At 35.4% G+C, this 26,554-nt stretch overlaps 1 protein-coding gene across 2 annotated transcripts; it reads left to right on the top strand.

Moving 5' to 3' along the window:
* The first annotated feature begins 2,325 nt into the window (after window positions 1-2,325).
* On the top strand, window positions 2,326-13,520 carry LOC127874049 (growth arrest and DNA damage-inducible protein GADD45 alpha-like). 2 transcript variants are annotated; one of them, XM_052418162.1, is made up of 5 exons: window positions 2,326-2,486; window positions 4,526-4,630; window positions 7,644-7,770; window positions 8,704-8,941; window positions 10,869-13,520. In XM_052418162.1, exons 2-4 carry the CDS (start codon window positions 4,539-4,541, stop codon window positions 8,890-8,892), a joined length of 408 nt encoding a protein of 135 aa, XP_052274122.1. In that variant the 5' UTR covers window positions 2,326-2,486; window positions 4,526-4,538; the 3' UTR covers window positions 8,893-8,941; window positions 10,869-13,520. The 2 variants fall into 2 exon arrangements, with proteins under 2 accessions (XP_052274122.1, XP_052274121.1); XM_052418161.1 differs by having other exon boundaries at window positions 2,326-2,490.
* Window positions 13,521-26,554: the final 13,034 nt, after the last annotated feature.

Raw genomic sequence — 26,554 nt, 5'->3', positions numbered from 1 at the left:
CTAGCTGCGTCTGGGAAAACTGGGTTTAATGCATATGTTATGTTTGTTTCGTTCCATATAAGAATGTGCAGTCCGCATATGCTAATCAGAGACTGTAATTGCCGCTTGTATGGTGTTTTCCGTTAACATGAAGTCTTTTCTTAGCGAATAGGTAGTTCAAAATTAGCCTGCACGGACTGTACAGGCTTATATGGGATGACACTTTATGCAGTGCATTAAGCCCAGTTTTCCCAGTGCAAGGCTTATTTTATCAATGCTTTTTAACTGCAATTAAACACAAGCCGAGGAAAAATGTCAAATTATCAAATAGAAAGATACGATTAAATGTAATTACCTATTAAGGTACTTATTTAAAGAAATTCAAAGATCGTGCGTACAAGACGAGTGAAGAAGGGAAAGTCCCTCTGTGGACCGGGGAACAGAAACAAGTGTCTTGGTAGTAAACTTTAAATTAATTCACGTAGAATTACTAACCAAAATACGGAAAAAGAACGATTTGAATGTCCAAGAATAGATATCCAAGGATTCGGAATGAATGCAGTGGAGTATGCTCCCACGAGCCTTTGTGTACATGTGAAGAGTAAGTTACTATTACTTTGTCAAATGAGTCGTGTTCTAAGAAAACTGGGCATGATGCATGTGCGAAAAGTGTCGTCCCATATTAGCCTGTGCAGACCACACAGGCTTATCAGGGACGACACTTTTCGTCTTAATTGGGTTTTTGCTAAGAAGAGACTTCATCTAAAGGAAAAATGTCATAAACGCGGAAAGTGTCGTCCCTGATTAGCCTGTGCGGACTGCACAGGCTAATCTGGGATGACACTTTACGCACATGCATTAAGCCATGTTTTCTCAGAACACGACTCATATCATTAAATGTTCTCACCTAAGTCTTGAACTATGTTTTAGCCTGGTTGCATCGAAAGCCTAACGCTTATTGAAACACTATCGAATCCGTTTTCTGAACCAGTACTTGGTGTCTTTTGAGGACGCTCACACAGTATGGATATAACCTGTGACCTCTCGGTCGCTAGGCGGACACTATATGCACTGCGCCACGGCGTCCTTAAATGGTTTATTTATTCCACAAACCTTTCTAAAAACTTGTCGGTTATAAACCATAAAGTTTAATGAAACCGGATAAGAGACTGTGTGAGAATATGGTTTTATCTGGTGCTTTTATGTTTGTGTTTGTAAATAATAATAATCAAGTCATGTTCAGTAATCGCGATCAACGCAATATTGCATCGAATAATGGCGTTGTTGGTTGACTTATTAACCCTGGCATAAGAGGGCACTTTTGTTTATGTTACTCAAGCTCTGCATGAAATACATAACGTGACAAGGATACAATATACAAATGCGCACGCGGATTTTTTTAATACTTTTATCCATGTGATGATTCAGTGAAAGATATATTCGAAATGTGAGTAATTCAAGAAATTACATAAACAATGGACCCGTCAATGGTAATGCGCAATTTGCATACAAATGTCACACGAAATTATGACAAGGCGCTATTAATCTCTAACATTTAACAATTCAACACCTCACATCTATCAATGCTATATTTTGAACTTATATCAACGCACAGTGTCTATTACTAATACAAATGTTTTGATTTTTGTCTTAGTCACAACTTGATATCACGCCTTCCTTTAGTCAGCGTGGTGCTATCTCCCGGCTAAACCAAGGTCATATGAATGAGTAGGTCTGACGAATAGTATTTTGGAACAAATTTACGCCGTTTGTAGCGCTATCCATAATTATTGGACAGTCTCGCGGTCGTACGATCCAAACATCGAACGTATTCAATCGTATGTCCTGATTCACTGTCACGAAGGATCTAAATTATGAACCTACCGAGTTTTGCCGATGTGCGTAATTAAGCCCAACGTCGTGTGGTAAAGATCAAAATTCGGTTGATGCGTCCTAGATTGTCACATAGCAAAACATTTTGTTTAACCTATTTAGAAAAGAAAATATATATTATCGTTATTTGTTCGAACTTTATAATTTATGAAAACACTAATATTTATTAAATATAACGTTCATCATAAAATATGTATTGTACAAGCTAGCGGAATCAACGAGTGTTTACGGAAACTACCGACTTCGGAGTACCAGAAAAACCTGAATGTAGTAAACGGGGAAACCACCGATTTAAATACACCAAGCGACCTTATATATTTCAAGGGGAACAACTCCATGACACACTTAATTGTACCATCGCAGTGCTTACCATACAAAAGGGAAGTAAGCACACATAAACCAAACCGCCTAATGAATGAAAGAAGCTCGATAACCATTGGCCGATGAATCATAGACACAAATACGTTGTTGACTCATGTGTATTAGTAACCGCCCCGCATTCCTGATCATCAGACGACAAAACTGCAGAAGAAACACACCTCTGTGAGGCTGATTATCGACGTTTAATTCTTAATTACAACATTTATTGTGCTTTTGGACCTATTTTAGCATGGGCAAGTAAGTTACTTTCTTGTTTCAGCCTTTTATACATTGTCGTCTGCTTAGATGGTATTACAATGTCGTGCGCGTCTATTTTGTTATTCTGTTTAAGGGTGTCGACGTTATTTCTTTCTTCGTAGCTTTTTGCGAACCGACTCTTCAATTCAAATTTTCGGTCAGCTGCTTTCTGTATGCGATGAAAAACAACAACGCAATCATTAACACATAAATAAACAAACAAACGGACAAACAAATAATCAGAACGCAATTAACACTTTAAAAGTTGCATTCATAAGATACTTGCATCTTGCTAGCAAAAGGAAAATAGTCAGAAAAAGTATGCGTTTTTTTCGACCGATTTCTTCTGAAAGTCTAATTTTGCAAACGTTGTACTTTACATTTTATGGGGCGAAAGGCGCTGCAGTTGCACCCATAAATAAATATTATAAGCTTTAAGTATCTGAATAATTATGCTATCTCTTACCACGTGGTCACACGAATATTGCTGTTGTAAGAGTACAATGGCCGTGAACATGCACTTGTCGGTACGACACTCTGTACGTCCCGAAGCTTGTGCTTTTAACCCATTTATGCCTAATGGACTCTCCCATCCTTCTGAATTGGATCAATTTATTTCCAAAATTAGGGATGTCTAGTATATTTATTTCTATATTTAGAATATTACTTACTGAAATTCCTGTAAGCAAACAGCGCAGACCCAGATGAGACGCCGCATCATGCGGCGTCTCATCTGGGTCTACACTGTTTGCAATGTCCTTTTTTCAGGACACTAGGCATGAATGGGTTAACTCCTCTTTGTATTGCAGTTTGATCTCGCTTAAACTTCATCAGTTGAATGACCTTAAGTGTAAATGATCGCAAAGAAAGGATTTTGGGCTGCGACGATATTTTGGCAAATTATTTGTGTTACCTATTTTTTCCACCATGAAACTTAAAAGTCGCACGAAGCTAGTGTTTTCAACTCCGCATACACCTGGGTCGATTGCGCTCAAACTTCCACTGTTGAATGACCTTAATATAGAGACGGTAAGGTCAACAGTTCGCAAATAATCTCGTCCTATAACGCTCATTCCGTTACCGAGTTAAGTCCTGCATGTAAGTTTGTTGCTATATATATATATTATATATGCGGCGCTTAAGATAATTGGTTTATATAATCCTTTAAACGGCTGGGTTTAAGAATTAATTTAAGTAAAAATGAATGCAATCTTTGCAATACAAGCAGAACAAATAATTATGAAACTACGTTCAAAGTTTACAATATTGAACCCCAAACCACCTTGTCATGTGTTTGTGCGCGTGGCCTGTATATTTGAATAACGGGCCTATAACGGAAATAACAGAATTGCTTACATAAAATTGATAACCTTTAAACCACTACCATGGCACTAGCAGTTTATATAGAGGTATTGGTTTAAACCAGTGCATAGAAAAAACATTATTATGTAGATGTATATCAAGCAATCGATGCAAGATGCAAGCATATTGCGTACACAGGTTTTGGTTACAAAATCGATGCAAGAAATAACAGTTGCGAGCATATTGTATACACATGTTAGTTAAGGGTACTCAATTGATGCAAAATGCAATCATATAAAGAATAAAAGTTTAGGCTGTTAAATTAATTTGAGATGCAAGCATATTGCGTATCAAGTATTCAGCTGAGAAATTCATGGATATTGTGTTCAATGCTTAAACTTCCAAATCGATGAGACATTCAAACGTAAATTCGCCATATTGGAGCAAAAAGGTACCATGTGCGTCTAATTTCAATGACAGATGACACCTTTATGTACCAAGGGGGCGTTAGTGTGATGAAAGTAAAGGTCGCTTCGACGTAGTGGAGGCGGTAGGTCACGGGTTATATCCAAACCCAAAGACACCAAGTGCTGGTTCTCGTACTCGAAAGTGTTTCAATATGTCTAAGGCTTTTTATGCGAACGAGCTTAAATTCAAAATTTTTGAAACTTTGTTAACTACTGTGTCGAAAGGATTGCATTATAATGTATATGTCAACCGTCTTTTGTTTCAGATCCGTTCTGGACATGGGGCAGCTGATTGTCCAGGTGGTGAAGTCAGCGTTAAGCCAGGGCCGGGTGACCTTCGGTCTATTTGAGTGTGTGGAGGTCCTGGAAATGTAGGTCACGCTAGTGTTATTTAACTGACTGAAAATGAATGAGTCTCCTTCGTGGGAAACTGAGCTTATTGCATGTGCTTAAAGCGTCGTCCCAGATTAGCCTGTGCAGTTATCACAGGCTAATCAGGGACGACACATTCCGCCTAACCTGTATTTTTGTTTGAAAGATACTTCCTTTAAACGAAATATTCCACAAAAGCGGAAAGTGTCGTCCCTGATAAGCCTGTGCAGACTGCATAAGCTTATATTGTACGCCTCTTTACGCACGTGCATTAAGCCCCTTTTCCCCAGAGCAAGGCACAAATGTTAATGTAGATTAAAATCGTCCTCTTGTCTCGTTCAGTGCAACATATTTACTTCCTTTTCCGGGAGATATTTAGATGATATTTTTTATGGGTGCTAGATTAAAAAGTACGACTAGCATTTTTCTTTCAAATGGTATCTTGTTTTCTTTTCATAGAGGACTCTTTCTTATTTTGGACGAACTGGCTTATCGGTTTTCAAACATAATTCTACTGTATCGGATGAAATGTTCGGGTACTTTTATTTTATATAAGATGATAAACTTTGCACACAATTTTGAAACGTTTTAAATGAACGAGTTGTATTATTCATTTTTCTTTTAGTTTTTTTTGTTGTTAAATACGCTGAACTTTTTTACGATGTGATGTTAATGCAATGTTAATACTGAGGCTTGCATTGTTTATGGACGAGTCTTTGTTTGCTGTTCATTTAAATTTTCAATAGTGTTGTTGTTGATGATGATGGTTTCTGCATACTTGATATTGCAGTATTCAAATTGCAATACAATCACCTGGCAAAAAAGCTTAGTAAAAATAGTAAATATTGGAAAACAGAGAAAGTCGTTTCGTCGTTTATTCTCCACATAATTCAACGATATAAACTAAAAGACGTGACATTACGTATTGTGTTACGACGTAGATAAATAAAAAATGCCATATGTCATAAATAAATATAAATAACCGATACTCATGCTTATAAATGGATACAAAAACAATTAAAACAACCTAAAGGCTAAACCATATATACGAAACATGAATGCACAAGCTTAAGTTAAAAATAGGACTGCTATAATTAGAAAGAATACGAGCAAAGTTTCCATGCATGCGGTTACAATTGATGTCATATTATTAGCAGTGACTACATTGTATCCTTCGCCCATACCATTCCTGCTTAAGTAGTAAATTAATTTATATATTTTGCGTGAACATAATTATAATCACAATTATCATTAAATCATGCACAGAAGACATATATATTGTATAGCAATCACGCTGATTAATTTAAGTACATACTGACATTAGCATAACAGTAAGTCTAACGCATATTATACGATTAAAGTAAAATTTAATCCCCGTCCCTTTTGGTACACTGGTAGTTCTTCCCCTATCGTTAAGGTCTTGATTATCTTTTCACAATCCAACCTAGCTTTATATGACTCACTTCGGACGTACAATGTCCATCCGTTTGTTTGGGGTACCAATTCTTGGCTTTTACATAGTGAGTATTTAAAAAAATATTTATTATATATTATTACGTCCACCTTTGATAGTGTAGAATAGTCAGAAGTTTATAATAATAACTGCACCTGTAGTGTGTACATTTTTGGCATTTAAATAACGGTTGAATTATTGTTACCGTGTGTTAAACCAATTTATGTTGTTCCGATAGACAACGTTTTTCTAATTATGTGCGTGCATTTCGTTAAAAAATGCACGCACTTAATCCAATGTTTTATGAGAATTGGCGTATTTTACTGGTATACATTTAATAATATGCAAACATGATCAGGAATAATAGTTGTAAAGAAAAGTAGAGCTTGGGAATCTAATAATGAAAACATAGTTTTGATTTTCCCATCGTGCAGTTTGACCTAATTTTGTTTTGTATCAAGGCATACTCCACGGCACAGATATGCAAAGTCGGTCAAACGGTTAATTATCCGAAATAACGTTGACGATTTCATTGATGCAAATCATACTGCCCTTAGGGATTTATTGGGTCATTTTGTAACACTGTTGATGATGTTTCAATGTGTCCCATTTTAGAGTTAAATAACATGTGTCCCGATTTATTTATCTTTGAAAAACAAGAAACTGTTTACTGATGTATGTTATTTTGATGTTTACAATTCTTCAGAAGTTGTCCTGTTTAAGGGTTTAATACCGGTCACCCGATTTACGGATCTTTAAAAAAGTGGAGTACCAATTCTTGGCTAAGGAAAAACAAACAACAACAACAACAACATAATATCAATTATTGGCTAAGGAAAAACAAACAATCAACAACAACACCGTACACTTATTTGAATGGAATTGATAACCGAGAAATTGCATAATGCGGTCACAACACAAGAAGGTAGATCACGCTGGATAAGCTGCGTAATTAGTAACGTTCAATACTGCACTCTCTTTGTTTCGGATCTCACCTAGCAACAGGATTCTATGCATGTGATGACATAATCAACGCTCAAATACGTAATTCCCATCGCACAAAACACAAGGCAGTATTTATAGATAATATCGCTATTTTGAGAGTTAACTTTGTTCTATGAAATATTGAGTACGCTGTCAAGTTGTTACGGCCTTATTTTCAGGAGCCGGGTATAACTATCGATAACTGTGTGCATGGGCACTCTTTTTTCATGCGACTGTCATTTTTTTCCATGGCATGTTTATATCGAGTGTCTTTGTCACGACCAGGGGTAGTTGAACCTCGTTCTTTGAAAACTGAGCTTTATGCATAGGCGTAAAATGTCGTCCAATATTAGCCTATGCAGACCGAACAGGCTATTTATTGGCGAAATTTTCCTCTGTTATTGTATTTTGCGTTCAAAAGATGTATATTCTAAACGAAAATCCAGTTAAGGCGGAAACTGCTGTTCTGATAAGCGTGTGCTGACTGCACAGGCTATTCAGTGACGACACTTTAAGCACATGCATTAAGCCCCGTTTTCCAAGAGCGAGCCTCATACTTATTTTCGGAACCACAGGTGTCCGGACCAGGTCATGGTGTGCTTGCTGCCAAAGGTGCAGGACTCCAGCTTCCTCAACCTTATCAACATTCAACACAAGCTGATCGAGGCTCACTGCTGGGAGAACGAGGTCAACCTTGTCAAAGTAGGTCAAGGCCAAGGTCATTTGTTAGAAAGTAGGTCAAGGTCGATAGCATAATTTTGAAAATATATAAATTACTCGGCGGCACAACGGATGTACTTGTGATCATGTGATCCGCGAATGCATTTGATGTATCAAATATATACATATTTAACTCAAACGTATAACAAACACTTGTTTAATAACTGATATTAGAGCCACGTGTCTCTTATGTATTACATGTCTAGTTTATTAAGCATAATTCCTTGCATACTTGTGCTGTTTCTTCCGCCTTGATCAGTGTACGGTTTTCTAGTATTAAGCTTGTTGTAGCATGGTTTTCCAAAAAGTATGCATGGTTTTGGAATGATCAACTTAAAATAGTTTCATTTATTTATTACAACCTATCATTTCGCTGTTTATACCAGCCTGTTCAATGAGAGGTTTTCCAGGATTTAACCATTTTCAACTTTTTTTGCTGAAAGAGAAACTATTTCTTTTGAAGTGACCAATTAATACTAGCTTTATTGCGCACTTCCTAGTTTGTCCGACTGTGAGCGTTTCCGGAATTAAAATGTGCAAAACTTGGCTTTTGAAATTCCAGTTTCATTACTTTGTATGTTTATTCGCTTATTTAATTAATCATATAATAATTCATGGCATATGCTGATTATGAAGTTATGTTTTTCATGTTTAAACACAAGTTTCAGAGTAAACGCTATGACTTTCCTCTTCAACGTTCCGTTTAATATGAGCCGCGCTCTGGCTAAAACGGGCGTAATGCAAGTGCGTAAAGTGTCGTCCAAAATTAGCCTGTGCAGTCCGCACAGGGTAATCATGGACGACACTTTCCGCCTAAACAGGATTTTGGCTAAGAAGACACTTGACGCAGATTAATTAAGCCCAGTTCACACAGCGATGATTATATTTACAATTATGCGTTATTAATTTCATAAGGTTGACAGCGCTTCGAAGTTGCTCAAGCTTCTGAACGACGGAAGTCCGGTGTGCATCGACCGGACGGCGGACCTCAGCTGCCTCCTCGTCGGCTACCCGACGGACGGCATGACGACGGAGGACCTTCAGGTCACCAAGCTCTCCCACCTCCTCCAGGACGGCTATGATACAATAGCGCTTCCGGACTGAGCGCCGGGGGAGCCGTGCGGTATCGCCTGTGTATATACTACCATTATGGGTGAGTGTTTATGTTCTTTTTTATAAGTTGACGTTACTTTTTGTTATTCATCAGCTTATTGATTGTGATTAGTTAAATACGGCAAACCATCTTTACTCGTTACGTTTTCGTCCTGAATGTGATTATTTTTATGTTCATTTTATTTGGATCACTTGTTTTGCGACACCGATGGACTTCAATTGGTCGAATGGTATATTGTTTAAAAATGCATTCGAAGAACGCAGCCATGCATTCAACCATGCATGAAAAAGACGTTGTAGATACAGCTTTTCCTGACCAATGTCCAGGGTCTTAAAGCGTGCGGAATATTTGCCATGTAGTTTACAAAAACATGTTTTAAGTTTTTCTTAGTGCAATTAGAGCCGAAACAAATTGTCTGCACGCATTGTTTTCAAAATATACACCAGTCGCTGGAGTATAATAACGAACAACAAACCACATTTGAAAATGTCATTTTCAGTACCAATAATATGATTTTTATCTGGTTATTTGCACACAAAGGAACGACCCTTAACGCCATTGCAACATTAAAATCATGTTTCCCAGAGCTAGACTCAAATCTACCGCTATGTAGCCTTCAGCCTTACACAGGACGTGTATAAAATTGGACGCGCACGTTGACATTGGATATTCGCTTCAATTGTCTCTAAAAAAAATTGAAGTATTTCCCACACAGGGAATTTTTATCTTTCATATCAGGTTTGCACCCCGGTAGTTTACAATTGAAATCAGGAAGAAGGAAGCGGGTATCTATTAAATATGAAATCCCCGGAGGCTCACGGAAGATTTACCTATATTTACGTTGAACACGTGTGATTCAGTGTGATATAACACACCTTTGTTATTTGAGGGTTTAATTTTAGACTCCGCTTACCCATAATTAATCTACCTTTTTCCGTCCATGCTTTTGCGCCCATCATGTTTTAGAAAAAGTCTGATTATTTTTAGCTTAATATTTGTTAACATTTACTGACGGATTTCCGTGAAAGATAAAACAGGAATTTGTTTTGAGCGCGCGTTGTATATTAAGTTCATTTTTCCTTAGTCAATCACTTGTATAATTTGCTCAAATTACATTGCATGAAGAATCTTCGATAGACATGGGAATGTTTGCATTATATTAAGTCTTTATTGCTATGCATACATTTATTTCAAAACAATGCTCGTATATGCACAATTGTGCTTGAATATATACATCATTAAACACATTCTTTAACACCAGTTTCATCCCAGGAATATTTTCGCGCGTGTTTTGATCATGTTAATGTATGCATCTTGATCTTGAGCAATCTTTCGAAGTATTCTATACATACCGTTTTACATGTATACTATACACCCACATGCTTTCGCAGAATTTTAACGCGGTGCGGTTTTCCACGAAATTAACTTCCCTTCAGGTACCGAAAATGAAACTAGATATGAATCAACTGCACTAGGCTCGTTTAAGTTTTGCAAGATCAGCTTGAATGTATTTCGAGTGCATGCGAATGTTTTCCGCATTGCTTTAAATGTTCCGCAATAGCGTTACAGTGATCTACAACAATTTGGGGGTCGTTTTGATTGTACGGTTTAGTGGATTCATCAAATACTTACGATGGCTGAATTATTGGAATGATATCAGTATAAAAATGAATATCTTGTACTTGCAAAGTACGAATGCATTATAAATATTTCGATGATATGATATTGTCCGTATTAAAATGGGTCTTATGTCGCATTCGTGATTAATGCAGGGAAGCAAATTCTTTTTAAAGCGTAACTCGTACACATAAACTGTGTTTATTTTTCCTTGCTTATACAAAAAGGCTTTATGAATTCGGAAATTATAATTATTAACATTATAATATGTGTGCCTCTAACATACAGTACTGGTAAAATGGATGCATGATTGTCACATGACTTGTGACCTTATTTTCTTTTTTTTCAGGGACATCATGCGTTCCTAGGCGTAAGAATTGTGACACATGTAAAATATGTCACCATCGATTATGATTTCACGTGAATATTTCTCAATCACATCAGTCGTGCAGCGGCATCCACGTGATCAACGGAAGAGAGCACTTCCGGTATATCTTGCGCAGCGTCCGGTTTATGATGCGCAATAATGAGGTGTATTTGTGCATGTTCTCTTCAAATTTATTCTGTTTAAGACACTGAACACCAGGATTATTAAATTTGACACGCGAATAAAAGCATCGAGACATGTAAACGTGTACAATCACACGACACATATTGTTAATGAATAAGCAATCCTACCCCTACTCGTACATTGAATTGAGAAAATATATATTCACTTGTGACTATAATGTTATTTGTATGTTTATTAGCATTTCGAAAATCCAGTCACTCCTGACTAAAGTTTAAGGTTACCCTTATGCACTCGTATTTCAAAACAATGTCACGCGTGCTGAAGTTTACATGTTTGGATAAGCATTTTCCATGTTTACCATTTAAAATAAATTATAAACAAAACGTGCAGCCCACGTTGACCTTAAACTTGGAAATGAAACCGTGCGCTATTAAATCTGTATACAACTGATTAAACGGCATTTGTCCATTCTCTGTGTCTTTATTTATAAAATGCAGACGATAAACCGTGCAAGGCCATTTAAAAGCATTTCGGCTTTAACGCGTTGAACCGCACGTAGACACATTGATTAACACTTGGTTTTACTAAATTTACTACATGTATGTTGGCTATTAATTAGTTGTTGTTGTTTACTGTACTGAATAATTTCCAATATGGCGAAGAGATTTACAGCACCGGGTATTATGACCTTCATTAGGTGAATTTGTGGTAATGTCCGTTATTGCATTTAATGATTCGTCAGTCCAATGGTGAATATTGTGGGAAATTTCTCGCAGATTACAAGTCGCAATTTACATTCTATGACTACTACTTACACGAGGATTCTAACATTCTTTACGGGTCTATAAATATAGATTGTTCAGGACACTTTTTTGCAAAAATCAACTGAATAGGATGTTATATTCCCTATAGAATAATATGCGAATGACCGAGTTAGCCCTTTACCACTTAGATACGTAATTTTAGGCATTTGTAGTCCCTTCGAAAATAAGATCAAATAAATGACATTTCTTACTAGATTCAAGTTTTAAAGGTTTCAGTTGCAACCCTTAGATACTGATGAGCAGCATACAGCATAAAACCTGAACAGACAATGAGTAACTCGTAGGCTGTTCTGGTTTTATGCTGTTTGCACATAGCTATTTTCACTTTTCCTCTGAGTGGGAAAGGGTTAAACAGTGTTCCAACATTACAGGGAACTCAAATCAAGCAAACGTACAGCAGTGTTATGCAATGAGACACGTTCTGTTAAAACTTGGCTCAATGAATGTGTGTTAAGTGCCATCCTAGTTTAGCGTTTGCAGTCTGGGACGACACTTTACGCACATGCATTTAGTCCAGTTTACTCAGAATGCGGTTCTAATATTAACCCATTTAAGCCTAGCGGACTCTCCCATCCTTCTAAGTTGGATCAATTTATTTCCAAACTTAGGGATGTCTAGTATATTTATTTCTATATTTCGAACAATTCTTACAGAAATTCCTTTAAGCAAACAGCGTAGACCCAGATGAGACGCCGCATCATGCGGCGTCTCATCTGGCTTTACGCTGTTTGCAATGTCCTTTTTTCAGGACGCTAGGCATGAATGAGTTAAGGGGTTTTAAAGATGCATCAAGATATTGAATAATTGGGTAGGATTATATTTTAGTGCAAAATACTGTTAACGTCAAAGAAAACTTTACAAACAAACTGTGTTTGCATTTTATATAATTCATAATGCATAATTTATATAAAAATAATGTTGTCCATAAAAACACAATTACTTACTATGTGCGTGATTTTGCGATAAAAACTTCAAATCTTTATAAATATTGATTCTCAGTACGAAATAGTAACAACATGACATTACCACATACCATACCGACCATCGCCTAGGAGGTGGTAGTTTATTATTGATGCAAATTCGATGTGAAATGAATATTGCAAACCTGTACTGTTCTCCGAGGCGGGCTGATTGTCATATATTCGTACACGCTACTTATGTTAAGTAACTGTACATGTACATAAGGACTATTTATTATTTTCGGGAACTGAAATTTGTATAAAACGATTTTACGTCAATTCATAGCATATTAATTGGCTTACATATACCATTGCTGCCATATACATGCATACATAGACAATTGTAAATATTTAAGTGACACCATATATTTTGAGCAAAATCGAATGCCATTCTAGTGTTTATGTTGTTGCCAATTTTGTTGTTGTTCTTACTATTATTGTTTTTATTAGTGTTATAATTATGATTATTATTATCATTTGTCTTAATGACTATAATCATTTATTTATATTACGTTTGTTAGTGTTGCTGTTGTATTTTATGTCAATCTCTACCGCTTGGATTAAGTGCTGTGCACAACGCTGTATTAATTGTTTGTTTCTATTTAATTGTGTCTCTTAGTTTCTTACAATTTTGCTGGTCAAAACCCGTTCGTTTGGTTTGTATTCACATTAAAATCTAACAAAAATAGAAACATTTTGTAACACAATCCAAGTTTTACTTGTTTGGATTGCTGTGTTCCTGTGACGCATTTTTTACAAAATAGAAATGCTGAATATTTGTAAATAATGTGTTTATTTAAAGGGATCTTTTCACGCTTTGGTAAATTGACAAAATTGAAAAAAGTTGTTTCAGATTCGCACATTTTCGTTTTAGTTATGATATTTGTGAGGAAACAATAATACTGAACATTTACCATGGTGTAATATAGCCATTATATGCATCTTTTGACGATTTTAAAACCTAAAAATTATAAAGCGTTGCAACGCGAAACGATTGAATAATTGGAGAGTTCTGTTTTTGTCGTTAAATTTTGTGAAACTACGAAGATTGCTTATATAAGGTATAAAATACGTCCAGTCTGTGTACTCGGCGGAATAGCTCAGTAGGCTAAAGCGTTTTTACTTCAGGACTCTGGCAGGACTCCAGGGGTCACTGGTTCGAAACCTGCTCCGGGCAATGTTCTTTTCCTTTTTTTAATTTTATTCTTGATTTTTTACTGGAGCTTTTACGATCCAATGTTTACATTTATAAATATAAAGCATTTCATGAATAAGTTAAAAAATGCAAAAATCTGTGAAAAGGCCCCTTTAAATGCATGTTATGAACGAATAAACAACATTGGAAAAAAGCATTTCGTTATTGTTTTGTGCAATGCATATATCTGAATAATTGCAAGTATTTAACTGTCGATAGAAAACATCTCTCACGGAAGGAAAAAACAAAACCATAAAACATTTCAAGATTTGATATTAATGTTAAGTTTTTTTAAGTGATTCTAAGCGATTAAGGAAATAATTAATTATAAGATATCGATCTCGATAGTAAAAAAAAACAACAATGACGTTCGTAAAAAATATTATGTTTAAGTATATTTACTTAAGAATTATTTAAGAATTGAATTAGAGCTTAAATTTTAAGGTGTAAAGTATAAGTAACTCAAATCTTTAATACGTATATTTTTTTTCAAAATATTATAAATCTGCAGTGTTTACAGTTATTTTTTAAATTGTCGTGTGTTCATAAGAAACAAGCAGAAGTTTCGTTCTAATATCGAAATTGAATGTTGTCCGACCTCTTTTCAAATCTGCAAATGTACTAGCTTTTTACTGGCACCAAAGCGGGGTATGTTTTGCCGGGCCGTCTAGCGCATTTGGTGGAGCGGGTTCGAGCCCCAGTACGATCACTTACCGTGTCTTAGGTGATTGATCAAGAAATCACTTTTGAAAGGACAAAATACTTACCGTAACGTGTGTCAATTGTTTTTGGAAGAATTATCCGAAACATGATGATTGTGTCAAACAAAATGTATCGGCTTAGAAAAACAAGCAATATGGACAAACAAGTTCCGTCTTTTTAACCCATTTATGCCTAGTGGACTCTCCCATCCTTCTAAATTGGATAATATTATTTCCACAATTAAGGATGTCTAGTATATTTATTTCTAGATTAAGAATATTTCTTACAGAAATTCCTTTAAGCAAACGGCGCAGACCCTGATGAGACTGGGTCTACGCTGTTTGCCGAGGCATTTTTTCTAGACGCTAGGCATTAATGGGTTAATCGTTGGTTCTTTTGTTGACACTAAGTTGCAGTATTGTTAAATAATTGCGTTAATCGACCTACATTAAGTACACTTTAAAACCATTTCAGAATATTTACACTAGTAAACAATGTAATTACCAGTCATGAAATAACGAGTGCAAGGCATATACTTATTTCGTAAAATGCAATAGGATTTAATCGTGCTAGCATAGGGTAGACATTAAACCTCCACTCAAATTTTGTATTTGAGCATTGTTTTGGGAAAACGAGGCTAAAACCATGTGCGTAAATTGTCATCCCAGCTTCGGATGGGTGGGCGGATCGGTCCGTACAATATTTTTCGGGAAGACACTTTCAAGAGTTTCACTCTACAAAGATTGTAATGAATTTGTCGTTTCAAAGTATTTTCTTAGCGAAAAGCCAGTTTAGGTGGAAAGTATCGTCCTGATAAGTGTTTAAACTGCACAGGCTAAAATGGAACGACACTTTACGAATATGCATTCAGTCCCGTATTTCCATAGCGAGTCACATTTTGAATTGTTCTGTTTTAATTGTAAATATCCGAGATACACATTTTTCAAGGCGGAAAGTTGGAGCAAGTGTAATATTTTAGATGGGCTGTTAACTTGAACATGTTTATATCGTTTGGCCTTTACCTTCAATGAATGTTCTCATTTGAATCCAACAATGGCATTACATGCAATCTGACTAGAACGACTGAAAGGCAAACCTCACTTGTCATTCAACTCCTGAACGGACACCTGTGTTATCACCCCTATTACAGATTCAGCGATGCCCGCATTTAGATACAATAGTTTCAATATTTTAGACTTTTATACTGATAAGGCGACTTTCCATGAACAGGGTCTGACCGTAATAACATGCCCGATATATAGCCTATGCGTGATTGTCTTCTAGGACTCAGTTGAGTCGTGTTCTGATAAAACTGGGCATAATGCATGTGCGTAAAGTGTCGTCCCAGATTAGCCTATGCATTCCGCACAGGCTAATCAGAGACGACACTTTCCGCTTTTATGACAGAATTCTCTTCTTAGCAAAAATCCAATTTAGGCGGACTGCACAGGCTAATCTGGGATGACTCTTAACGCACGTGGATTATGCCCAGTTTTCTCAGAACACGACTCAGTTGAAGACGCTATGATATTGCACGCGCAAGACAAGAATGGTCAGACGTTGATCATTCATATTATACGTGCTTTAACGTGATTTACGTATTAAACGTGTTTTAACGTGTTTTACATATTATATATGTTTTAACTTCGCAAATAGCACGAGTTGATATATGGTGTTCGTTTTTTGTTTTAATTTTCCTCCTATATTATAGATGTGGAATCGTGTGACTCGCATTTCACCAAAAGCGAAATGTTTCGGCTGAAATACGAAGTATTATTGTTTGTATTCTAGTTAAAGAGTAACTTCAAATTAGAGAGAATATAATTTTAAGTAAAAACTATGCTCAATTTGTGTGATCATGTAATTGCGTGCACATTATTATTTTTACTATATGCATCCAATGACATGATCAAACAAAATGAACATAATTTTATCGGAAACATTTTAGGTATATCTTATGTTTCTAGATGTATAATTTCATCTCCAACGCAGTTAAGATACAGAGTGATGTCGAATTACTTATATGATGGGCAGCTAAATCAGACGCGGATAAGGCAATGTGTATAAGTACAGATGGGCACACTAAATGTTACTGAACTTTAAAATGTCACATAATTATACGACGGTCCAAGGGAAGCGACTGTTGTCGCAAAAATACCGCTCACAAGTGCAAGGGAAACAACTCAATCTGAAATGGTAAAATAAATAATATCGCTGTAGTCACCGTGTCGTTGGGAAACTTTCATTATTTTTTGTTTGCTGACAAAAGAAAGTTGGTTTCTATATGTGTTTAATAATTCTTTTTAACCGCGCTTTTATTATTGAATACTTTTGTATCTTTTCGATTTGAGAACGCATGAATTCGAGGTAAACATATAGAACAACCTGTGCAGAAAAAAACAACATCAAACATTTGTTCATATTTCACGAAAGTCTATGCAAACCTGAATATAAAGTCATTTGAGGTCCACGGTAGACTTGTCTCATTACGCTTGAGTTTTTTTTTTCATGTGTAGAAAAAGGCACGATACATTTCAGTGCTTAGAAAATGCTCTGTTAAGACCAACAGATTGGTAATTTTGTTATTATGTAGTGACGCCACTGGAACACGTGGAGAATTATGGGCGGTAATTTTGTTAATAGATTCTATAGATTAAGGGATTTAAATAAATATCTAAGACAGATACAGATATTGATGGAACACTAAATGGAAATCCGTAGCAGATTATGTTGTTGCAAATACTAGCGTCTCGAAGAGATATGATTTACGACAAACATTAAATTAAGAAATATTATCAGGAAAGAAACTTTGGATGGGAACACATATTCGAACCTAAAATTCATATTCGATTACTATATGTTTATGCTAAGAAACTTCAAAAAAATGCATCAGTACAAAGTCGTATTTTTGGTTCGATGCAGACGACTTTCTTATACCAGTAATTGTTTGGATTTAAGCTACATTCGATAAACGAGATTATAATTGGAATACACGAATGTATCAGGAGAGGGGTAGTGTCTTTATTGGCTTTTTTTCAAGGTTGTTAAACACAGCGTTTTAATCTTTTGTCAAAGACGTTTGAGACATGCTATTCACAGTGCAAAGTCTTGCAATAGACCAGTGTCACAATACAAGACTGCAAAGACATCCCGACCTGCGTTACCTTCTAATTCACTGTTCTACCTTCCCATAAACTGTTTAGGCTAGACAGAATGTTTCCATGTCTCAACCAAGAGATAAAATATCTTTGTTTAGTTCAAACCTTTTTATCTTAACTCGATTACATCGAAAGGCAAATCACTATCACATCCGTTTCCTGGATAAAACCAGTACTTGTTTTCTTGATTGGAGATCTAATAAACGCTCCAACAGTGGGGATCGAGCCCGTGACTTTCCGGTCACTAGGCAGACACCAGATCCATTTCGCCGACTTAAACAACGAGTCCAAACGCACGTGGTGTCTTGAATGGAGATCTGATGAACGCTCCAACAGTTGGGATCGCACTCGTGACTTTCTTGTCACTAGGCAGACACCAGATCTATTCAGCCGACTAAGACAAGTAGTCTAAACCCAAGGTTTATCATATTCTTCCGCTTTTTGGAGAATGTTCTGAAAAGATCCGTTGGTGGACACAGCTTTAATCGTTTGTTAAGTGTTTCTTTTACGGTTAGGAACGAGTACTTACAATGATATTTGAATATTCTTCTGTCATTGTTCGAACATATTCGAATATTCGTTTGTTTTAACCTTAAATGTCCGAACTGACGACTGTCCGAAGCAACATACTGTTCCCGATTGCCGAATATATCAGTAGTAATCATATCCTATATCTGTGGCTTTGGAAAAGGGGATAAATTAATCATCTTTGAAAGCGATGATTGATTTTTTTCGTCATTTTTCAGGTAAAACTTTAGATAACCGGTAAAAATATAACCGTAACTCTCATTCATCTTAAGTATTGACTAGATTATTCGGATTACTTCCCCTGGATAATACCTTTTCTTTTGATTTGCATTTTTTACATACGGACCCAATGACGATGCAAACGCGTTAGTAGCACTTTTATAAAACAAATCCTTCATAGGTCTTCAGAGTAAACACAAACAAAAATAAGTGTGCACATGTTGGTTTTATTTACACGAAGAAAACTGAGGATCATAATACAGATACAACATTGATACAAACACGCATATATTTACCAGTAAATAATCAATCATGTAATTTATTATGTTAAATTAGAGGGTGGAATGGGAATTTATTTCGGCTCAGGAGCGTTAATTTCAAACCAGCTATATTTTCTAGATACATATACAATATAAATAATACCTAATTCTTTTTTCAAACACACGTAAGGACGTACGCGGCCGTTCAATTTCACGCAAATATTTTAACTGTTATATCGGTTGCGCAATAACTGTATGCTTTTGGTTATTCGAATCCAAACGGAATGGATATCAAATAGGGGAATAACACCAAGACATTTACTTTTTTGAAGCAGAAAAAAAAATGATCAAACAATATTTGTGATCAATGTTGCGAAATACGAATTGACCATCATAAAACGGTCCACACAAACCTTTTTCTATAGCATGACTGTAACGGCAAGCTTGGGTCTTAATACGGGCAAATGGTCGATACATCCTTATGATTGGAGATTTTTGTGTTGCAACTAAGATGTATAGCTTTCGTGGTCATTAATATCGAATCATCGCATGTTTTAAATATGTCACAAATATCTACTTACTTTTGCATACATTATAATTAAATGGTCATGTGCATTTGATGTTATGGTAAACAATTAATCGCAACATTTTTATAATTTTAATTTCTCACACAACTACTTAATATATACATTTTCATAAGGTGTCAGTATATATCATTTATCACGTATAATCTGTTATCAATTAATATCAATTATTAACGAACCTCTGATACTTCTTGATCAAGTACGGGTGGGGATGCATTTTCACGTTCAAAAAGGTGAATAGTATTATTGTACACAGACCATGCTGTTTGGAATTTAATCAATATATTTAAAACGAATAGTAACGCAGGCTACACAATTGCTTACAAGCACACGAGAGAATGCGATTTTTGCAAGTCATGAAGGCTTCCTAAACGAAAAACTAAAATAGAGAACAATTCAATGAAAGGTAAGTAACTCTAGAGATTTTGCCGACATTTTGGATTAGGTACCGCATCGTGCACGTAATTCTTGTAATAGTTTCTGGTGTAACCACCATACGTTGAAATGTATCACTATGTAAGGGTTTACATCATAATGGGTTCGACGATAACGAATGAATTGCACAACGGCGAGTTAAAACTACCCTTGCGACACCGATTGAAAAAAGTACGAACAACACAATACGCAAATAAATTTGGAAGAATACCCGACGCAATGTTTAGTCCTTTCAAGCGTTATATGTGAAATCGTATCAGGGTACCATTTGCCACATTTACACCGTTTGAATTCCTTTAAAGCATTACAATACATACTATAAGGCTTTAGATAAAACGTTAATTTGGTCCAAGGTGCACCACCGAAGAAATTGTTCAACGTGTCACATATCAGTTAACAATGTACAATATAGTTTCAAATCTGCACATTAATTGGTAATTAATCACAGTAAGAGATAATGTTAAGGCGTAACGGTTTGCAAGTTTTCTTTAGGAATGCCATTGTGCCATGCCAATTTATTCAGTTTTGCGTAATATAAAATCACCTGATACAGTAATGCTCTTCCTTCATCAGCAGCATACATTTATTTAACCCATTTATGCCTAGTGGACTCTCCCATCTTTCTAAATTGGATCAATTTATTTCCAAAATTAGGAATGTCTAGTATATTTATTTCTATTTTTAGAATATTTCCTACAGAAATTCCTTTCAGCAAACAGCGCAGAGCCAGATGAGACGCCGCATCATGCGGCGTCTCATCTGGGTCTTCGCTGTTTGCAATGTCCTTTTTTCAGGACGCTAGGCATGAATGGGTTAACATATGTGCTGATGTAAAAAGTTAGCTCGTCGCTTACACACTAATAATGTCTTGTAGAAACAAAGTTAAATGAATCGTTTTTCGCCATGCAGCTATTATTCACATTCAATACCAATTAACATTTGTTGATGCCCCCGGAGGGCGGAATATAGCTAACGCATCGTCCGCCCTTCCATAGTCAGTAATTTCGTCCGTACGTCTGTCCCGCTTCTTGTTCGGAACATAACTTTTGAGTTATTAGAGGCAGTCAAATTAAACTTCATATAGTGATAGAGGGCTTTAGGGGAAAGCACAGAGTACGAAAACCATAGCTCTTTGTTCGGGATTTAACCAGTTGTTGTTCGTTAATCTCTTTCCTTGTTCGGATCACAACCCCCTATGTGTTTTGGGTATTGAAATATATCTTTGTACGTTGATAGACGAATTTGAGGAAGTGCATTGTATAAACTACAACGCTGTTGTTAGTATCTTGCGGACTTAATCACATTTGCTTATGTTTTCGTATTGTCTGAAAGACGCGAAACACTCGGCAAGTATTGAAGGTATTCACATTTCCATATAAGGAGATACTGCTTTAAGAGAAAATGCACGAACACTAATCATAATGTTTCTTTTGTATTCACATAGTCATCACTCTGTGTTAATTGTTCATGTGCCAATCAAACATTTATATTCGGATAGAGGAAATAGAATATTCTTCATCATTTACAGAGTAATTACAATTTGTTAATGTTCGTGTCCAATCTCAAGTGAATTGCATTAAAATATATTAATAACAAATTAATCAACACTTCATCCAATGAAAGAAAACTTTAAAAGACAGCACGGTGCACAAAATCATAATTTCTATCTTTGATTTTAATGGATTTGCTCTTTATTTAATTTTATTGTGAACATCTGAACCATAAATAAATAATTTGATTGTGATAAAGAGCGCCTAGACATCAAATCAATCTATACAAAAGTTAGCTGCAAATAAGAACGAAATAGATACGGGAGTTACATGTTTTCATTTATTTCGAACTATTATGTTCATTTAGCAAATGTAATTTTGTTTGATGAGCCTGCATGTTTTATTGGCACATGATTGATCAGCTTCAATTAACGATTAATAAAGATTTATGTCCAGGCCATATTTTAGATTCGTGGACTTTATGTTTATTTTAGATCAAATGAGATTCGACTGGTTCATTAATCACAAATGAATTTATTTGTATCTGGTGTAACGAACAATTATACTACGTCATACTACATTTCAAGCACACGTCTATTGTATTACAGTGTACACATTTATGTCATAAGCAAGGGTCACATGCTAAATGGAAGACTCTTAGTCGAATTCCAGCCATGTAATGCTGGTAATGTTGAACCTGTTAACGACAGCAATTAATCAAGTTGAACACAGCATGGGTGTGCCTTATAAATATACAATGCACACGATTAAATATCGCTCTTACCTCGCCCATTACAAGACGTCATACCATTTTCTGCAAATAAATGAACAATACATATGTACTGATTTAGTGGTTGTTTTAAATGGGTTTGAGAAAACTTGCATGTCTTAAGATTAGCGTTAAATCATGGTAGTTTGAAACAATAATTAATTGTGATAAGAGCACTAATATGTCATTTCTGTCTATCTGCGAACAAGTGGTTTCTTTAAAGCATTATCATATATGGAATACGGTTACTCAACCTTTAAATCGAATAGTAATACGTTAAGTAAGTTTAAAGACAATGACTTATTATTTATCTTAATACTAAAATGATACAATTAAATGTGGACTAATGTTACATCAAGTTCATAGATCGCTTTTGGGTATTTACACATGTTTGGCTAATTTCTTCATTAACCCATTCATGCCTAGCGTCTAGAAAAAAGGCCTTGGCAAACCGCGTAGACCCAGATGAGACGCCGCATTATGCGGCGTCTCATCAGGGTCTTTGCTGTTTGCTTAAATGAATTTCTGTAAGAAATATTCGAAATATAGAAATAAATATAATAGACATCGCTAATTTTGAAAATAAATTAATCCAATTTAGAAGGATGGGAGAGTCCACTAGGCATAAATGGGTTAACTTAAACCCGTTTAAATCAGATCACAGCATGCATTCGTATGATAAATGTAACAATACAGTAAAATATGAGCATCAGCATCTGAGCCTAATGCCTCGATGTTGAACTTGAGGTCAGCAGCTCAAGACTTCATATGTCGAAATATGAGTTTTTTTTAAACGCCCTTCCATGTGAAGACTCAAGTTGCAACAAAGCAGCTGTTTTATTTACGACCAAATTTCATAGGTATACATATATAACGAATTCCGATCTTGTATCACAAATAGTGCAGGTTTCTACTTCTTAGGGGCAAGGTGGTAGGCCAAATCAGTGTTTGCAGTTTCATATACAGATAGTGGACAGTATTCGTCTCCGTTGACTTTATTTTATTTAATTGATGTTGAAAAGAAACTGTTACCACGACGAACGGATGTATTTTGCTTGTGAAAATTTATTAACTATACAAACGAACAATTATACTACGTCATATGTACAGAATAATCTTTGATGACACTTAACAAACATGCAATAAGCCTTGTTTTCACATAAGGCGGTTGTTTTTATTTTACACACTCTATAGTTGTATATTTCACAATTAGCTACGAACAACTCGTTACAATATATTTATGTATTCTTAATACCAGTACGTCAATACAAACTGTTGATACTGACATCATTAAACGTGGTTGATAATTTAGATTTGTTTTAAATCATTTTTTTTGTTTTGCTGAAACCTGAATTATATAATCTCAGAATTTTAAAACATATTTTTAAAGCATAGGTACATGATACATTTAACTTTAAACTAAGTGATGTCTGCGTGTTAACGCACTCTTTATATTTATAATGGGGTAAGTAGATCAAGGTAAACGTATACATACGCAACTATATGCTATTTAAAAGCGATATTGTCATGATTATAACAGAGAAATAGTTCAGATCGTCAAAACGCTACTTTTACAATTTATCACACTACGCTATGAGAAATTTTAGGGACCATAGAGCTGCGCTCTTTTTTAAATTAATTTCGCAAAAAAAATAATTACAATGAAAATAAACCTTAGTCTGAGTAACTAAACCAACAATTAAGTCACATTCCGATGATTTGCAATACCATAGCCTTTGGAGTAGGTGTTTGTATTTTACTGCACCACAAACGCAATCGTGTCAAAAGCAGTCAATGTTAGCGTTATGTAAATATGATTCATATTTCAGTACATTACAAACTGATAAATCCAAAATGATATAAGTGGACTGATTTGGTTGTTGATGTTAAGAAAAGGGGACGAAATCGGGTTAACTTTTATGTGTTACGTGTAATGATAAGTCCAAAATCATTGTATTTTGCAGCGCAATTAATTGTTACCAACGCGAATCATTCATTTTAGTCAAGTGGTCAATCGGATCTATGGAGAAAAGAGGAATTACAGGCCCGTCTATCTTAAGTAACATTAAGTAACAGTCTCACGTAATAAACGATGTTGTCTGAATGACTGCTTTTTAACAAATGTATACAATTGATTTACCTTAAATAGCCTATAATGTACATTTACCAAAAAACTCTTAAATTATGACACAGCATGTATTCTTATGATAACTGTAGCAAACAAGTATAATAAACACTCTTCATCTGAACTTAATCCCTATAGATCGACCTCTGGATCAACATTACAAGATTTCATCTGTCGAAATACGATATTTAGTGAGATTGTCCCTTCCAAAGGAATCGTATTGCAACGAACCGAAATTTATTGCAGAGTGCGCCTATTTAGGTTCTATTAAAATTGATATACAATAACGCATTGTTCATATTTTGCTTACTCTGTTATAAAATTGTTATCATTTCTGAATCATCTTTTTCAAAAAGTTAAAGCCATATATAAAGCATTTGGTAAAAAACGAGTGAAGTCGCGTTTAAAATATACCGGAAATTAATCGTTGTATTTAGACTGCATGTCTAACAGTACACTCATTTGATTTCGTTTTACATGAATATATAGGTGTATATGTACACAATCGTTTATTAAATAATTTATGAATCATAAAGGTATTGTTAGATCTTTCTTATAGTTTCAGGCAGAACATCCCTCAGTATAATTTATATCATGTTCTGTAAGGCGTTAACAGATTTGACAGCGACGCGTTAAAACCACCCCATATCCGATTGATGCACATCATAATTGCAATCCTTAATTAAGTCTCTTTTGAAAGTATGACCCGTATAATCTACTCATAAATTTAACATGATACCCGACAAACTGTTATATGCAATCGTGTCGTTTGAACATCTCTGCAAGTGTCAAAAACTTCCCCATTAAAATTCCTTGCAATGTAATTAACAATAATAGGTCTTAGAATGAAAACATTCATTTGGTCAAATTATGCATCACAAAAGATATTTAATAAGGGCACGTATTATATTGCTATCTAGTTTCAAATCTGTTAACTCATGACAATTAATCACATTCAGAGATTATGTTAGGGCGTTACGATTTACAAGTTTTATTTATGAATGGCACTGTGTAAGGTAAATTTATTATATTGCAAGCCTTGCGCAGTATTATATAGTATAAATGCAGTTGGCATTATTCTTAAATCAACAACGGGCATTTATTAAGCACATAGTCGGAGGCGGCCGCCGCCCCAAAATTTTCGGCAAAAAGGTAATTTCGGCAAAGACCCTTTTTTTTTTCTTTCCATTTCAATACCCGTATATTTGAAAATATCTTTACCACGAAGCAAGGTAATCACGCTTTCGTGGTTATGACACGTGTATTGTTGTTTGTCATCACCTGCCCGCGGTAGTGTACGTGTCCATTATGTTGTTAATTGATCGATCTCTCATATAACGATAATCCCTTTATTCTTGAGTAATTAAACCTGGGAATCTTTAATTGTTGGTATGATCTAAGCCTTTGCTTCTTTTTATTAATATAAAAGAAAGTATGACATGAAACAAATGTGCCGATATCCAACAGTCCTTAATTATCACAAAATTAAAGATGCCTCAAGATACCTGAATTAATTGAAATAACTCAAAGTAAATCGATAATTCTAAAAAACTTATTTAATGTTTTTTACCACTTGTTTGTGTCATTTCAATATGTCTACTCCAAACCAACGAATTTCAAATTTCAAAAACGGAATTGCGGGAAAAAAAATCCGAAGAACGTTATTTTAACCCACATTATCCATATCGTTGTGTCGCCTGCTACAAAGTACAACCTGCGACATATAGAGATCACTTCTCCATCGATTGTCTGTCTGTCACAACTTTTGTCATTCAGAATATGCCTGCAATAGACGTGTATAAGGTCAGGTATCAGGCATAACAATGCGTTACAGAATGCGCCATTTGATGCTAAAATTGGAAAAAAACATCCGGGGGAGGCTCCGGACCCCCATCAACGGGAGGGGGATACCCCCTCCCATACCCAACCCCTCCGCCGCCCCAATGTCAATTTGCTACCGACGCCCCTCCATGATACGATGAAGATAAAACTAGCATTATACTAACAACGTGCACTTATCAAATGTTGTGTATACTATCAATACTGAATAAAGACATATATAAGGTTTCTATAACACATGTAGAATATTGTAGTATTCTTAAATAAATCAAAACGGCAAATGCAATAAAATAAAGGTGTCTGTGTTTTGTTTACCCCAACATAAAGTCACACTTTCCATTATTTGCAATACAATTACATTTGGTAGGTCTGTATTTGAATGCTTAACCGCACACGTGTCAAAAGCAGCTATTGTCATTGTTAAATATAAATTATTT

The sequence above is a fragment of the Dreissena polymorpha genome, chromosome 3 (genome assembly GCF_020536995.1).
Source record: "Dreissena polymorpha isolate Duluth1 chromosome 3, UMN_Dpol_1.0, whole genome shotgun sequence".
Lineage (NCBI taxonomy): Eukaryota > Metazoa > Mollusca > Bivalvia > Myida > Dreissenidae > Dreissena > Dreissena polymorpha.
Note: the sequence above shows the minus strand (reverse complement) of the source record. Positions and strands in the feature narration are given on the sequence as shown.